Raw genomic sequence first — 17,077 nt, forward strand, 5'->3', positions numbered from 1 at the left:
AGGGCGGCATATACAGTGGTGCTTAGGGTTTGCTGAGGGAATGAAAGTGAGGCAGCGAGTGGATGCCCTGATGGAGGCTGTGGCCATGTGGCCACACCGAGGGGCCACCCGGTGTCACCAAGAGGTCTAGGCTCACCGCTCGGGGATGACCAGGGGGACCAGCCAGGCCCGGGGAGGACCCGCAGCCTCCCTGGGGCCAGCGGCCAGGCTTCCCTCGTCGGCACCCTCCGTCCAGCGCCGGCGCTGCCTCTCTGGTCAGTGTTACTCTTCAGAGCATCTTGGTTTTCGGGCAGGCGTATCCCTCTGCTGGGACGCTGGCCCCCTCAGCTCCCTCAGAGCAGTGGGTGCTCTCCCTGGCTTTAGGAGTCACGTGGGGGGGGGGCGTGAGGCAGCCAGTGAAACCCATAGAGTCGTCACCTGCAAACGGGACGGGTCCCTTCTCTGCAGGTTGGGCCGGTCCAGACACAGACCGAGGCCGCTGCAGGCCAGCCTGGCCTCCCATCGCGGAGCCCTGTGCAGCCCAGGTCCCGACTCGTGACCGGGGGCCGTTGCCCCGTGACTCAGCCCTTCATTTCCAGGCGTGACTGAGATGGGGCACGTTTAACGTCCCGTCGCCCAGGCAAGGCTGCCCAAACCGTGCTGTACAAGCGTGGAGGTCGCTGGCCTGACCCGGTGCGTTGGCTTTTACAGGGCGGGTCTGACAGCGTCGTCGGGGGTTTAAGGGGTCCCTCCGGGTCCCTCTGCAGGTGGGCGCCGGGCGGGCACTCGGTGTGGTGCCGGGACGGCTGGTCTCCAGGCGCGTCCGCTCAGCCCTATCTGCGCCTCTCTTGCAGGTCAGCTGGCCGCCGGCACCTGTGAGATTGTGACGCTGGACCGCGACAGCAGCCAGCCGCGGAGGACGATCGCTCGGCAGACGGCTCGCTGCGCGTGCAGGAAGGGGCAGATCGCGGGCACCACCAGAGCCAGGCCCGCCTGCGTGGACGGTAAGAGCCCCGGCCCAGGCGGCCGTCGGGGACCACGGGAGGCTGCGTGCCCAGGGTCCGCAAGATGCCCCCAGCCCCAGGACGTTCCGCGGAGGCGCCCTGCTCGCTGGGCGAGGCCTCGGGCTGCACGGGGCCGCCTGCTGGCCGTGGGCGTGGAGTGCAGGCTGGCGGGGAGCCGGGTGCCCACGGGGCCAGAGGGCATTTCTTGGCCAGTCGGGCTTGCCGCAGGCAGAGGAGGTGGAGGCGGCGCCACCAGCGAGATGGCCCTGATGCCCATGTGGCCTCTGTCTGAGGTGCCAGCAGGGCTCCTCGCCCTGCGGGCCTGTCAGGTGGCAGGTGCCCCGGGCTCCGTGACGTGCAGCGGGGCCGCCACAGGCTCCCAAGACAGCCGACGCGATGTCCCCGTCTGGTAGGCTGGTGGCACCGCTGAGACTGAGCTGGCGGGGGGACGAGACACGTCCTGTTAACGTTCTTGCTGAGTTAATGCTCAGGCACCTTGCGGGAGGTGGTACCTTTGGGGACTGTCCTCAGAAACAGACCCACAAGCCTTCTTTACAAAGCGGGGAGGAGTCCCCGCAGCTTCCGTCAGGGCACCGACGTGGGCACGTCCCCTGGCGCAGGAGACGCCGTGGGTGCTTTGCAGGGGACCTGGGCTTCCCAAGGGCGGATGCAGCAGGGCCCAGCAGGGGTCTGGGGCAGGGCCAGCGGGTGAGTGGGGGAGGCGGCGTTGGAGCCGGGCCGGAGCCCTACCCAGCCCCAGGACTGGAGCAGGGGGGACACCCCTCTTCTGGCAGCCTGGGGGCTCCCGTGGGCCTGGCTGGCAGCTGCCTGTGTCGGTCCAGGCTCCTTGGGGTGGATGGCCCCACGCAGGGGTGTGGGGTGGCTGGAGAAGACGCGGTCACCGCGGTCAAGGTGGAGGCTCCAAGGTATCAGCCGCTCCATCCCGTGGGGGCGGCAGGGATGCACAGGGCCGCCCAGAGCTGGACTTGGACCCTGGCTCTTCTGGTCGATCCCTCCCCTCCCCCACAGCCTCTGCACAGGCTGTGGGGGCCCAGCTCCCTGGTTCAAACTGCTGCCTCCGCCCGGGAGTCCCACCGGCTCCCCTGCTCTGACCTAGGACGTGGGGGGACCACCTTGCCTGCTGCAGGCGGTGCTGGCGAAGGTCACGGGAGAGGTGGCGGGCGTGCTGGGCATAGGGCTGGGGCATCGTGAGCTCCTGGCCACTCTGGGAGGTTCGCCAGCAGTGCGGGTAGGGCTGCATCAGGAGCGAGGACACATCATCCCCGAGGGGGAGGCTTTCTGACAAGCCGGGTGGGTCCCAGTGCAGCCCCCAACGGGAGAAAGGCCCCCAAGGAAGGACCCCTCAGGGTTGGGGCTGATTCAGGGGCCCAGGTCAGTGTCACCAGTGAGCCTGTCCAGGACTGTCTGGGGACCTGGCCGGGGCAGTGAGTCTGCTCGTGGCCCGGGGCCTGGAGCTCTGGCCCCACGTGGCCTCCAGCAGGACAGGGAAGGAGTCGGGGATGGGCCTGGGCTCTTGGCCCGAGGGAGCAGGCCCGGCCCTCACCACTCCAGGCCCCGACGTCCTGTGCACCTTTGGGGCCGAGAGGGCTGCGGGAGCCTCACCCACGGAGCCTGGGGCGCCCAGAAGCACCGTGGAGGTGCACGGGGCTCCGGGACCCCCCGGCCGCCCCCGGGACCCGCCTTGCTTCTCTCAGGCCCCTCGGCCACGTGCCACCTGCCTCGTGCTGCCGGCCCGGAAGGGCTCTCTGGGAATGTCGGGGGCACCTGGGAGATGGTGAGAAAGGACTGTGCCATGTGGGGGGCTGGAGGCCAGTGGAAGGACGCTGAGGCAGCTGGTGCCTTTTGAGGATCTGGAACAAGGGAAGGAAGCGCCCGTGCTGGCGTCAGTACTGTTTCTAAGAAGCTGTTGTCTGTCCTTGTTAAGAGCATCCAGCCATTGACCTCCCACGGCCGGGGTGTCATTGAACAGCCAGATGTTCACGCACAGTGCTAGCATCCTTGCCTTTGGGGACCATCCTCAGGAACAATCACAGACGGTCTTTACAGAGAGGAAAGGCTTAGCGACTCCGAGGCCGCTCCACTGACCCTAGACTCTGTCTGCCTTGACCCCCAGTGAACTGGGCTAAGTCAGCACATCCCTGTCTGCAGCTCCTGTAACTAGAAGTGGCTGGAGCGCCTTCCGGGCTGACATTGATGGATTCTTCCCAGCCAGGAGGGAGGGAGGGAGGGGGTGCAGGCCCGCTCCTCTCCCCCCTGGTCTTTAGCTCTGGGAGCCTTCGGGAGAGACAGGTCAGAACTGATTACTAATTGAATCTGGGTCTGCTCATCCGAAACCGCGTTCTCTCACCCCTCTCCCGTGAGCCTCCCCATGCCTCAGGAGCTGGGTCCCAGAGACCCAAATTAAAACCCGGCCGTTTTCAAGGGAGTCCACACAAATCAGTTAGCTGGCATTTTTTGCACAGTGGGCATTTCCAGGCTGCCATCTAATTTAATTTTTGCTTTTCTATTTTCTTGCTCTGTGCACATAATGTTTCCTCAAGTGTGAATTGTGCCTGCTAAAGAGAAAATTTGGGCTGCATGGGGTTGTTTGGAATTCGGTATGAACGGGGCTTAAATTAGGATGGTTTGTGCTGACCCTGTCATGTTTGGTGAATACGTGGGCTTGAAATACTAGAGCCCAGCTGCATCTGTTCACATGTTTATTCATTTATTTATTAACTTATCGTTCATTCATTTGCCTACTCACTCGTTCGTTTGATCAAATAAGGTGTTTGCTCCTGAGTGGAGGAGAGCTGGAAGGGGAGGTTGACTTTTAGGGTACCTAGAACATGCAGTGCTGGGGGCCTAGGGTCCAGACTGTGGGCCAGGGGCTGGAGGACCCCAGAGTACAGCCGCCACTTCCTGTCCAGAACCTTAGCAAAGCTGCATCTTCAAGGGAGCATTTGAGCAGTGTACCAAAGGATGAATAGGAGCTCACCAAGAAAGTATCTCTTTGTAAAAGGAGGGGGCTGGTGGTGAGAGGGGAGCTCCTGGCCGTGTTTCTGGGTAGACCGTAACCCCCAAGCCTGGACCCTAACCCTCACCTGCCTAGGGTCTTTCCAACTCATGGAACCATCAGCAAAAGAGTTTCTCAAACAAACGCCACTATCCCTGCAAGGCTCCACGTCCTTACACACAAATACAGAACAGCACCTAGCCTCGGGGCTGCCCCTGGTCGTGGACACCTCAGTTAAAAGCCTCCTCCACTGGCACTGCTGCTCTGGAAGGCTCTGAGGGCCCTTCTCCACCAGTGGAAATGTGCGTAGTCCCAACGCCCCTGCAGCACTGCTGAGAGGACCGAGGCCCAGTCCCAAGCCCCACCCTGCCCAGTGCTGCACAGCAGGTCACCCACAGGCAGCTCCACTCTCCCTGAAGTGGCCTCTTTCTTTATAAAGGTAGGCTCTTCCTCCCATCAGCTGAATTCTCATGAAACTCTTGGAAGAGAACAAAGTGAAGAAAGCAGCGTGGTGCCCAGGGGCCAGGCACGGGCAGTCGGGCGGGAGAAGAGAGGGTTGTTTCTGGAGCAGCACTGCCCCGGCCATGGTGGGGGTGGGGTGGGGGTGAGGGCAGGAGTCTTAGGCCGGGCCCGGCAGGGTTCCTGGGAGCCATGGAGTGGGGGGGGCAGGCGGCGTTCTGCACAGGCCCGTTGTGAGGGCCGCTGCAGCCCTGAGGAGGAGGTCGTAGCCTAGGCTGGCACAGTCCAGTCTGGAGAGGGTCCTCCCTGTGTATGGGCTGCCAGGCTCTCCAAAGTCCCTGCCAGGACCTCCTGGCTGATGCTGTTGACCACTGGCGCCTGCTGGGAGCTGGCCTGTCTTCCAGCCAACATGCCTCTGTATTCCTGAGCAGCGAACAAATGCATCCAGGTCACACGCCTGAACAGTAGGGTCAGATCTTGTAATATACCTTTCCTTTCCAGGGGAGCCTGGGATGCAAACAGGGCCCAGGGTGTTGGGTGGAAAGCCGTGGCCCCAGGCCTCCTGGGTGCTCACCAGCTGTGCACACAGATTGGGTAATAACTGAACATTATCCCACTCTTCCTAGAGTGAGAGGAGCTGTGATGCTCAGAGGCCCTCTCTGAACTGATGTACCAACCTAGGGAACCAGCTGTCCCCCATTTACATTCTTCCCAGCCATGTATGAGACATGCGTGTTCCAGACATGGCCTTTGAGGGATTCTGCTGAAGAAGCTGGAGCAGAGATGGCTGTTTGAGAGGGGACTGTGTGCAGATGGCTGCTGTGGTCTGGGATGAGTCTGGGTCCCCGCCAGGGAAGAAGTGAAGACCCAGAAGAGGCACCTCATTAGTGGACGCAAGGAGTTGAGGGCGCAGAAATAAAGGCTCGCGTCGCATCAGCTGATCTTCATCAAGGGCGCCAAGACCAGTGGGGAAACAGTGGTCTTTTCAACAAGTGGCACTGGGACATCTGGATTCCCATGTGCAAAAGAACGAAGCTGGATCCCTGCCTCACGCCATACATACACCAGCAACCTCAACATGGATCAAAGACCTAAATGTTAAGGGCTAAAATGACGAAACTTGTAGCAGAAGACAGGGGTAAGTCTTCATGACCCTGGATTTGGCAAAGGATTCCTACATATGACACCAAAAGCACAAGCAACAAGAGAAAAATAGATAAATGGGACTTCATCAAAATGAAAAACTTTGGTGCCTCAGAAGACACCATCAAGAAAGTGAAAAGACAGCCCACAGAATGGGAGAAAATATTTGCAAATTGTGGATCTGATAAGGGACCTTTATCTAGAATATATAAAGAACTCCTCCAACTCAAAAATGAGAAGACAATTAACACAATTTTAAAATTGTCAAAGGATCTGAGTAGACATTTCTTCAAAGAAGATAGACGTGAATAACCAGATGCCAGCTCTCATGAGTCAGCAGGAAAATGCAAATCAAGCACACAATAAGATACTGCTTCACACCCCGAAGCGTGGCTAGAATCAAAAAGTCAGATGATAACAAGTGTTCCTGAGGGTGTGGAAAAATCGGAACCCTCCTACACTGCTGGTGGGAATGTAAAACGGAGCAGCTGCTTTGGAAAAATGGTCTCGATTAGACAAGAGTTATCCTGTGATCTGACAGTTCCCCTCCTAGTGGAATCCGAGGTATTCCCCAGCAGAAATGAAAACATACATCCACTCTGTCGACCGAACAAAAACGGCACAATGTGAGGGTTGCGAGTTAAGGTTTATCTGGGGCAAAATGAGGACGATAGCCCAGGAGACAGCCTCTCAGAGAGCTCTGAGAAACTGCTCCGAAGAGGCGGGGCGGGGGGGGAGGTCAGTATATATGAGATTTTGGTGAAGGGGAAATACATGCAATCAAGCAGATATTTTTTGCAGAAGGTTTCTGCTGGTCACGAGGAGCAGACATCACCAGGAAGGATTTTAGTGCTTTTCTACCTAAGAGGAGACGCAAGAATTGGGCTCATAACATCTTCTCCTGAAAATATCTAACTATCTGAAGACCGGCTCTGCCAGTTTTTCCCAGAGCACAGAGGGCCTCTTTCCTGACCTCCTTTCGGGGGGGGGGGGAGGGTTTGAAGGTCAGCAGCTGCAGCGGCTCAGGATTTAATCCTTGTGGAGGTAGATGACAGGTGCCAATTTGTAGCTGGCAACTCAAAAACTTGTCCACACACATTCACAGTAGCATCTGCCCTAACAGACAAAAGGTGGAAGCAGCCCAGACGTCCATCAGTGGACACACGGGTAAACTGGGCGTAGTGTGTCCATATAATGGAACGTTACTGAGCTGTAAGAAAGAACGGGGGTTGACACACCTTCATCGTGGATGAACCTGGAAAACATGGCGCTCAGGGAAGAAGCCAGACCCAAAGGGCCCACGGTATGTGATTCTATTTACATAGAATAGGCAGATCCAGGGAGGCAGAGAGCAGATTAGTGGCAACCGGGGGCCGGGGAGTGATAGGTAGGGGAACGGGGTTTCTTTCGGGGGGATGAAGAGGCCCTAAAACGGGCGCGATGGATGCACGGCTCTGGACGCACTGAAACCGCCGAATGATGCAGTTTTAAGTCGTGAATTGTAAGGTGTGTGAATCAAGGCAAAGCCCTTGCCCCCCCCCCCCACATGCACAGAGCTGATGAGGAGGGTGAACCGGTAAGGCCAGATGGGGGGGCCTCGCACTAGGCAGGGGGCGGGGGAGATGGGACGGGGGCGGAGCCGGCACTCCAATCCCGCCTGAGCGGTGAGGACCGGGGGTCAGCACGTGGGCTGTTCCACAGCCTGGTTGGGTTGGAGCTCAGGTTGGAGAAGGTCTGACAGGGGAGGCACGTGTGGACCACCGTTCCTTAAACCCTGATGGCAGGGCCCGGCGTCTGTTTTGTAGGATATGGTAAAAATCACATAACTGGGAAGCAAAATTTCAGAGAGCGTTTGAGTCAAAGTCTGCTTTGTGTTTGATCCAGCAGAGGCTGGACGGCCCCTCCGTGTCACACTGGCCTCGCGGCGTAAGGAGCAGAGTGGACCGCCGCCTCAGCAGCGGGGTCCGCAGCCCCCGCCCAGGGTCCTGTGAAGGGACCGGGAGGCTGGGACCCGGCTTTGAGGCTCAGAAGCCAAAGGGAAGGAGACGTGAGGCCTTTAGATGCTGGTGGAGAGAACGAGGCAACTGAGAGGAACGGGGGAAGCTGGGAGTGGCTGGGAATTCCCAGAAGGATGTTAGGGGTTAGGGGCCCAGGGCTGCCTCGGGGGAGGGGGCAGCTCCCCGCTGTGAGGGCTGGACGGAACCCAGAGGCCCGTGCCTGGGTGGCCCTTAGTTCTCCATCAGGTGGGGGCCTTGGTGTTTCAGCACCTGGCTCTGCAGCCTCACCTGGATCACCCTGCTTCTCCCCAGGGCCATGGCAGCAGCGCTAGGGAGGGTGCAGGGGCAGAAGCATCAGATGAGAGGAGGGGGCCGTCACAGGCAGCACAAACCTGATGGGGGCTGACCCGGCAGATGCAGTAGCAAAAACCCTGGAAGGCTTCCTGGAGGAGCTGAGCCCTGTGTCCCAGGGAGGTGGCCACGCCCCCCTGCGTCGCTCCGTGGCCACGCCCACCTGCATCGCTCTGTGGCCCTGGTCGTGCCCTAGACTCTGCCAGAGTGTCCTTTAGCAGCAGGCTTGAATGAGTGGTCACCCCACGTCCCCGTCCGGACCCCAGACCCCGTTCTTTGAGAGGAACAGGGACAGGATGCAGAGCGGACAGCAGGCCTCAGTCTTTTGGGGCAAAAGCTTTTAGGTGTTTTCATACTTGGAAAAGTGAGTATGCATATTTAGAAACCTGTGTATGCCCTTTATGCAGCTGAGTGGCCTCCAGCAGTCCGGCTAAGCTCTGCGAGCTGTGGGTAGAGGAACAGCAGAGGGGTGAGTGAGGGTCCAGCCCTGCCTGGCCTCCTGCACCACCCAGTGCTTCCTTCGTCTGTGTCACCTGCTCTCTGGAGTCTCTGCCAGACCTGCCCCCGTGGTGGGCCGAGCAGGCGTGCAGGGACTTGCAAGAGTCGTGTTAAATTTTTAGAAATTTTGTGAGCTGACTGCTATATACAGCCGTGAGTGAAAAGTAAGTTATTTAACCTTATCTGCACATAAATTATATTCAAAAGAAAGATATCTGGGCTTCCCTGGTGGCGCAGTGGTTGAGAGTCCGCCTGCCGATGCGGGGGACGCGGGTTTGTGCCCCGGTCCGGGAGGATCCCACGTGCCGCGGAGCAGCTGGGCCCGTGAGCCATGGCCGCTGAGCCTGCGCGTCCGGAGCCTGTGCCGCAACGTAACAAAAAAGAAAGATATCCACCTTAAGTCTCTAAAAAAAGAACACGCTAAACACAAATCAAGTAGAAGGAAGAAAATAACGAAAATTAGACTGGAAATAAATAAAACAGAGACGAGAAAAAACAGTGGACATCAACTAAACCAAAAGTTAATTATTTGAAAGATAAACAAAAATATCGAAACTTTATTTTTAATTAGACTGATCAGAGAAAGAGAGAGAGAAAAGGCTCAAATTACTAAATCAGAAACTAAAGGGAGGACCCCCCTCTTTATTTTTACTCTCCTTCACAGAAAAACAAAGGGTGGAAAGGAATACCATGGACCGCTGTGTGCCAACACATTAGGTAACTTGGATGAAATGGACACCTTCCTAGAAACACACAAACTGACTTAAGAAATAGAAAGTCTGAGTAGACCCATGACAAGTCAAGACAGTGAGTTAATAATCTAATAACATCCTAGCAAGAAAAGCCCAGGACCAGATGGTTCCACTGGTGAATTCTACCAAATTTAGAGAAGAATTAAGGTCAATTCTTCTCAGACGCTTCCAAATAAAGCACTTCTTTACTCACTCCATGAGGCTGGGTTTACCCCAATACCAAAAGTATCAGGGAAAGACATTACAAGGAAACTACAGACCTCATAAAATACAGAGGCAGAAATCCTCCACAACACACTAACGGAGTCCAGGAGAATATGAAAAGGATTGTACATCATGACCAAGGAGGACTTATCTCAAGGGTGCCAGAGTGGGTCAACATAAGAAAATCAGTAGCTGTGATATATGGTATTAATAGAATAAAGATCAAAAGTCACATGATCGTGTCAGTGGCTACAGAAGAAGCATTTAACAAAATCCAACATCCTTTCAAGATAAAAACGCTCAGCAAACTAGAAACAAAAGGGAGCTTCTCAACGTGACAAAGGGCATCCATGAAAAGCCACCAGGCAGCTCCGTACTCAATGGGAAGACTGGATGCTTTTGCCCTAGGGTGAGGAGCAAGGATGTCTTCTCTGGATACTCTGTTCAGCATTGTCCTGGAAGCATGGCCAGGGCAGCTGGGCAAGAAACGTAATAAATAAAAGTCATCCTGATGGGAAAGGAAGAAGCAAAGCTATCTATTCCCAGATGACGTGATCTTTTGCAAAGAAAATCTGAAGGAATCCACGTACACCCTTAAAAGTAATAAAGGAGTTTGGCAAGGTTGCAGGATACAAGGTCAGTATACAAAACTCAATGGAATTTCTCCACCATGGTAGGAAACAATCTGAAAATGATCTCAAGAAAATAATTCCACTTGCAATAGCTTCAGAAAGAATGCAATACTCAAAAATAAATTTAACAGAAGTGCCAGACTCGTGCACTGAAAGCTATAAAACAGAAAGCTAATAACGTCGCCTCCCTCATCTTATACATTTTCATCAGCATTTGAGGATAATCAGCGTGTGGAGAAGAAATATCTGTACAGTGTCTTGGAGGAGATTCTCCCCAGGAACCAGGAGCTGATGTGCCCCGGCGTGTGGTGGGAACCCTCGTGCTCTGATCGCAGCCGTCAGCAGGGACACTTGTGACATTCTTCAGAGAAGGGTGCAGGGGCTGTGCACTGATCAGCAGGCAGACCTGCAGGCCGCCGGCCTCTCGCCCCGCTCCTGGAGCTCGGGGACATTGCAGACGCTCATCGTGGCGGGCGCGTGGGACCCTGTTACACGGGGCTCCGCCCAGGGTCCCCTGGGAGTCCCCGGGCTCTGTCCAGGCCGATGCAGGCAGGTCCGCCTCCCTGAGATTGCTGATCTTCTGTCTCCTTCAGGAAGGAGGGCAAAGGGGGCTCTCAGCTCCAGAGCCCCCGACCTTGGGCGGAGTTTAAATCTGGATGTTTCTCAGGACCCCCAAAGCAAAGCTGCAGTTGACTTGGGCGTGACGGATCTTTGTGAACAGTTCCTAAAGGCCAGCATGTGCAGGTTTACATGGTCACCAGGGCCTTGCTGAAGGCTTTAAATGAGTCACTGGTTTTATTTCCACAGACGCCCATTGAGGGAAGCACTCTTAAAAGACTGGAGACGGGGCCGCATGTGGGATGGAGCTCGCCCCAAGTGGTCCGCTGCAGCCTGGAGGCCCCTGGGTTTCAGTGCCACCCAGGAAGCCGCGGTGCCCTCTAGGGAACACCCGGAGGTGCTGAGAGGCCCAGACCCGGGTGCAGAATGAGAAGAGCCCAGGCTGTTGGCCTCAGCGAGGACCCCTGGGAAGACGGGACAAAAGGTCCTGACTGTGTCCTGAGGTGTGTGGGGCAGTGGAGGAGGCACGAGACCCCAGGGGAGGAAACTGTGGACTCAGCCCGCGGCTACCTGGGAAGACTTCCTGTAAGAGGTGACACCAGCGCTCATCTCTGGGCCACGGTTGTCAGGAGCAGGTGGGCATCAGCGGGCAGCACACCTGGGTGCTTGCTGGCTGCTGGGCAGTGGGTACCGCCATGGGCAAAGTCTCTGAGAGCCGTGCCGAGGACGCAGAGCCCGTCAGAACCCGTGGTTGAGTCCCCCTTCCTTCCTGGGCTGGCGGCTGCAGAGGAGGGAGGCAGCGACCCCTCTCTCTCGTGCACACCTTGCCCACGTGCACATGTGCCAGCACAGGGTCACACTGGTTCTCAGCCTGGTGGCGGGGCCGTCCTTGGCCCCAGTCCATCGCCCGGCTCTGGGCCTGCAGAGGGAGATACCCAGCCGCCGTGGTCTAGCGCCAGGGGGCCCTGCCTGGGGGTCGACCTTGTGAAGGGAGAGAGTGGGTGCAGCCCGCCTGACGTGGTCACGTCCACGCCAGAGGGTGGAGGTCACGGGAGCTGGACACCACGGGTCCCGTCGCTCCCAGTGAGTCCAGCCCCTTTTCAGGGAGTCCGACTTCTGTAGAGCAGACGGCCCCTGGCACCGTTTGTTTCAGGGCAGGCCCAGGAACTGGGGTGTGGTAGGGACCCCTCTGGGAGGAGGGTGGGGCCCGGCATCCTTTACGAGCCTCTCCTTCCCGCCCAAATTGCCGCCGAAATTGCAGGCCTGGTTAGGTGAGGCCCCCGCGGCTTTCCTCTGTGCCCTGGAGCGGCTACACCCACCCGGGGCTGGGAAGGCATCCCTCCCGCGCCTCCTGGCGAGGAGCCGCTTCCATGGGGGCTGAGCGCGGGCCCTGGGGCTCTGCACCTCCCAAGGAGGCCCTTCTTTGAGGGAACCTCATGCTCTTTCATGGGATTTGAAATTTCAAATTCAGTTCAGCAGCGTGGTAAAAACCCCATGAAAGCCAGGGAAATTGTCGACAAGACTATTGCATTTTGATCCAGGGAGCCGGCCTGCCCCCATGTCCTGCTGGCTCCGGGCATGGACGCAGGGGCAGCTCTGGTCGCTTTCAGGACCCGCGTGGAGGGAGTGCCCGCGCAGCCTCCAGGTAGGTAGGGCTACCCCAGGTAGGGCTTGGGGAGGCGGGAGGGGCCGGGTCCTTTGACCAGCTCCCCAGGACGTGGTTGGGGGCAGGGGCTGATCCCCACCTGCTGGGAGCACGGGTGGTGTCTGCCGGCCTTTTGGAAGATCTCTGCCCTGCTCTCTGGACGATAAAGTCAGGGCACTGGGTGCTGGGAGAGGTTAGGCTGGTGATGGAAGCGGCAGCGACGGTGGACGGGCGAGTCAGGAGGCCAGGTGGTGGCCCTCGCCGTGGGGTTGTTGAGAAACTGGAGGGAGAAGCCCTGAGCCCGGCCCTGGGCACGGCCTGAGCGCTATCCCCCGGCAGGTGTGGCTCAGCTGTGGGCCAGGGGGCAGGTGCCCAACAGGGGCCTGGAGGCAGGGCCAGGGGCTCCCCTGGGTGCTGTGAAGGGGAGTGAGGTCGGCAGGGAGGAAGCGCAGGACTGGGATACGGCTCCCGGCCAGGCGGCCGGGCTCCAGGCCGCGACCGCCGCCCCGAGCCCAGGCTGGGGTAGGGGCAGCAGTGTCCAGCAGGGCGGCAATGTCAGCATCCCCTTCCTTGCTCTCCAGGGCTGTACTGGGGGGGGGGCGAGGAAGGAGGCCCCACAGCAGGGAGCTGGAGAGGTGATGAAAGTGTCCCTTTAATTGTCCAGATAACTGGCAGGATCGGGCCGAGCCTGCCTGCCTGGTGGGCGAGAAGCAGCCGCGTTTGCCGCCGGAGCCCGGGGCCTGGCGGTCGGAGGAGCCCTGGGAGGGCCGTGGGCCCTTGGGGTCAGTGAGCCCCCGTGAGGATGGTTCTCTGCATCAGCCCGAAGGGCCCTCCTCACCTGAGCCTCAGCGGCTTTGGGTTTAGCTTTACTGTCCTCATCTTAAGTGTCCTCGGCTGGTAGTCGAGCAGCTGATCCAACGCAGATTTTACCGGTAACTGGGGAAGGTATGGTGTTCACGTTCTGGGTCCACAGCGTCGGGAGCGGGGTGCCACCCCTGAATGTCAGAGTCGGGGCCCCCACACGGCGGTTAAGTACGAGAGTCCTTGCAGGTCCAGCGCCCAGCTGCCCACATGACCTTGGCCGTCACCTCCACCCTGAGCACCAGGGCCCCCTCCAGTGTGGACGTAAGGGCAGAGGGCAAACTGCAGGGCCCTGGACCCAGCGATCCGTGTTTCCTAGGTGACTGGGCTGCACGACCTCTGGGGGCAGCAAACCAGAGATGCAGGTGTGTTTTTAAAGAGATGCATCAGGGCTTCCCTGGTGGCGCAGTGGTTGAGAATCCGCCTGCCGATGCGGGAGACACGGGTTCGTGCCCTGGTCCGGGAAGATCCCACATGCCGCGGAGCAACTAAGCCCGTGAGCCATGGCCGCTGGGCCTGCGCGTCCGGAGCCTGTGCTCCGCAACGGGAGAGGCCACAACAGTGAGAGGCCCACGTACCGCAAAAAAAAAAAAATAAAAAAATAAAAAATAAAGAGATGCATCAGCGCCTTTGAATGTGAATGTGCCTCTGACACCTGAACAGCAACACCAAAAGGAGAAGAAAACAAATGCAGCGCTTCCTCACGAAAGGCTTTCCCTCCAGCATCAGGCATCCCTGGTGGCCGTGGGAATCCAAGTCTACACAGTTACAGATTCATAACGATGCCCGTGTAGGCAGGTTCAGAAATGATTTCATGACCTTGCGTGGGATGCGGAAGTCCAAAATAAGTGTGTATTCTTTTAAAAAATACTTTAATTGAGATGTAACACACACAGGCTTGCACTGCTCGCCCGCCGGAGGCAGGATGCTTCACACACACCCCCAGTCTTACCCCCTCCCGTTGCTAGTGCCCCGTCTTCTGGAACCTCGCATTGATGGAATGAGACAGTACATAGACTTTTGTGCCTGGCTTCTCTCACTCACCATGTCTGTGAGATCAACCTTGTGGTGTGAAGAGACATCTTGTTATTTTCATTGCTGTGTAGAATTCCGTTGCTTGGCTGTACCGTAATCTGTCTGTCTGTTCTAAAGAAGATGGGTGTTTGGGTTAGTGTGAATTTTCAGTTATTATGAGTGCCGTGGCTGTGAACGTGTGTGTGTGTCTTTTCGTAGACATGCACACTCGTTAACTGTGGGCGTATATATAGCCAGCAGTGGCACAGACGCAAATCGGCTGCGGTGCGTCCCCCGAAGCGATTCTCAAAGTGCTTGCACCACCGGAGCTGCCTCCAGCAGTGTGTGGCGCTGCCATTTGCTCTGTGTTCTAATCAGCACTTGTCGTCGCTGGTCTTTTTAGTTTAGTCTTCCCGTGGGGCTGTAGCGTGGCACCTTGTTTGGGTGTGGACGTGCGTCTCTCTGTTGAGCGGTTAATAACAAGTGTGATCCCCCAGGCTTATGGGGCGGGTGGAAAGCATCTCTCGTGAAGCATCTGTCAAAGGACTGGCCGGTTTGTTCAGTGATTCCCAGGAGCGCTTTCTTTATTCTGAGTCTGTGAGGCTTGTACTGCTAACGTCTTCTCCCAGGCTGGTGCGGTCACTGGCTTCCTGGTGTGTTTGGATGAACAGAAATTCCCAGTTTTTTAACGAGGTCTGATTTACCGGTCTCTCCTTTCAGGTCATGTGTTTTGCTGGTCGGGGGCTGGTCCCTCGTGTCCTCCCAAGTCGTCCACGTCACGCGTGCGGGTCTGTGGTCCGATTCTTATTGATATTTTACGTGGTCTAGGACGGATCTCAGATCTCATTTCCAGCATCACTATTGAAAAGTTCTAACCTTTCAAGCTCATAACAATTGTAGGTAAAGTTCTAAAACATGATTTTGAAGCAGAATGCAAGAGCTGGGTCTTTGCCCTGATTCTGTGATACCTAATTAGCTAATTATGTCTTTTACTGTCTAATCAGCTGAGAGCTGGGGCTGAGATCACCCGTGGATTACTATATATACTTACCCCCCCCCCCGCCTGCCCGGAATGCCAACGAAGTCATGGAATCTCTGTTTTCCTGTTTCCTCTTCCACCTTCCTGAACATCTCCGGCTCGAGTTGGCAGGAGGAAGTGACAGGTGCTGCTCTCCACGTTCCCCCCGATGCCCCCGCCCTGCATCCAGCCCAGCCCTGGCCTTGTGGGTCCTCCCACGTGGGTGCAGGGCCGGGCTCCACAGGGTGAGGATGCGGGTCTTGCACTCTTGCCGTGAGGGCAGGACAGACGGACAGGCAGAAGAGGGGTCCGGCCTGCTCCTCCATCCGGAGCTGTCGGCCTGGGGGGTCCTTGTGCCCGATAATGGCCACGCTGCACCCACAGACAGCGGGGGGCTCTCTTCTCTCTGGCGTGGTCCGGCAGCCGGCAGAGGACCCCGCGTCCTGGCTCTCCCAGCTCTGTGCTCTGCGGAGACAGGCCCATCTCTTGTCCTGCTGAAGGCTGGGCCACACGCCTTCTTCCACATTGTCTGGCCGGAGCGGGTGTTTTCCCTTCGTCTGTTTGTTTTTAATTAATAGGCTTTATTTTTAGAGACGTTTTCGGTTCACAGAAAGTACAGAGTGTTCCCACGTGCCCCCACGTTCCCCTTGTTAGGATAGTATTGTTAGTGCATTTGTTACAAGTGAGGGGCCGACAGTGATACACTGTTATTAACCAAAGTCCACCATTCACATCAGGTTCCATCTCTGTGTCGCGTGGTGTCTGGCTTTTGCCAAATACATCGTGTCGGGGACCGTGTCGGGGACGGTATCACACAGAAGAGTTGCGCTGCCCTAGAGCCTGCTGTTGGAGCTGGCTGGCTCTCCACGGCGCTCGGGGGCCGTTCCCCGAGATGGGGGGTTCCCCGTGGCAGGTGGGAGATGGTTCCTGGTGTGGTACGCCTGCCCCTGCCCCCTGGCCGGGCCCCGAGGCCTGGCTCCGTGCAGGGCAGCCCCGAGGCCGGCGTCGCGCCCCTGCAGGTCAGCAGGGAGGCCGGAACGCGGCTAGCTTCTTCCCCTCCGTGCCAGGAAGCCAGTGTGATGGTGAGCTGGGAGGTGAGGAACTGAGCCGAGCCTGTGCTCCCAAGGGCAGCGCCCCCTCCCAGAGCCCGGCCCCACGGAGGAGCCACGACCGGGGGCAGGGGCAGCTGTCGGGGGGCCTGGCTCTGTGCCGTCAGCAGGCCAGGGCTGGAGCAGGATGCCCACGGAAGGGGGACCCAGCGCGTCCAGAGACCCGGCAGAGCACCTGCCAGCCATGGCAGGGGTGGGGTGAGATTGAACCCCGAAGACGGAGCCTGGGCTTCCTGCTCCCCTCCCCCCGAGCACCCACTCTTTCCTATGCCCACCTCCCGCCCGGCTGGAGAGGCTTCTGCGGTCCCAAGCTGCAGAGATTGCCCGGGCCGGCCGCTCCCGGAGAGGCTTCCGTCCACAGTGGCTGCCCTGCCTGTCTGGGGACCCTGAGGAGTCGGGGGCAGAGAGCAGCAGGGCACAGTCCCCGTTCTTGCCCAGAAGAGCTGGGGCTTCTGGAAGGCAGGTGCTGGGTTCCCCGCGAGGAGATTGCAGGAGGGAGCCCAGAGCCGGCACCCCGTGCGGCCAGGCCCAGTGCCCTGGGGCCTAAGAGGGCCGGCCTGGGAGCCAGAATCGCCCCCCACCCAGCCTGGTTACCGCCGCCCGACGGCGCCATCATCCCTCAGCCTCGTGCCTTCCACCCAGGAGATGAGCGCGTACTGCAGTAAGAGCGACCGCAGGCCCCGAGAGTCAGGAGGCGGAAGGAGAGGGGAGAGGCTGGAAAACTTCTAATGAAATGGCATTTCCTGAGACAGCCGGCACCGAGATGGTGATGTGCCCGCCGCCATATCGCTTGTGACACGGGAACCGCGCACACGTTAGCGACGTCTCCCACGTCCA

The 17,077-nt window shown here is 58.2% G+C and overlaps 1 protein-coding gene across 2 annotated transcripts in view; it reads left to right on the forward strand.

Moving 5' to 3' along the window:
* The window catches only part of TAFA5 (TAFA chemokine like family member 5), a 167,555-nt gene that overhangs the window by 113,326 nt on the left and 37,152 nt on the right, over positions 1–17,077 (forward strand). For both annotated transcript variants that reach the window (XM_059080906.2, XM_067010454.1), the window contains exon 2: positions 834–983. In XM_059080906.2, the coding sequence (XP_058936889.1) occupies positions 834–983 (150 nt within the window). The remainder of the gene's footprint in view (positions 1–833; positions 984–17,077) is intronic.

Source organism: Kogia breviceps, chromosome 12, assembly GCF_026419965.1.
Source record: "Kogia breviceps isolate mKogBre1 chromosome 12, mKogBre1 haplotype 1, whole genome shotgun sequence".
Classification (NCBI taxonomy): domain Eukaryota; kingdom Metazoa; phylum Chordata; class Mammalia; order Artiodactyla; family Physeteridae; genus Kogia; species Kogia breviceps.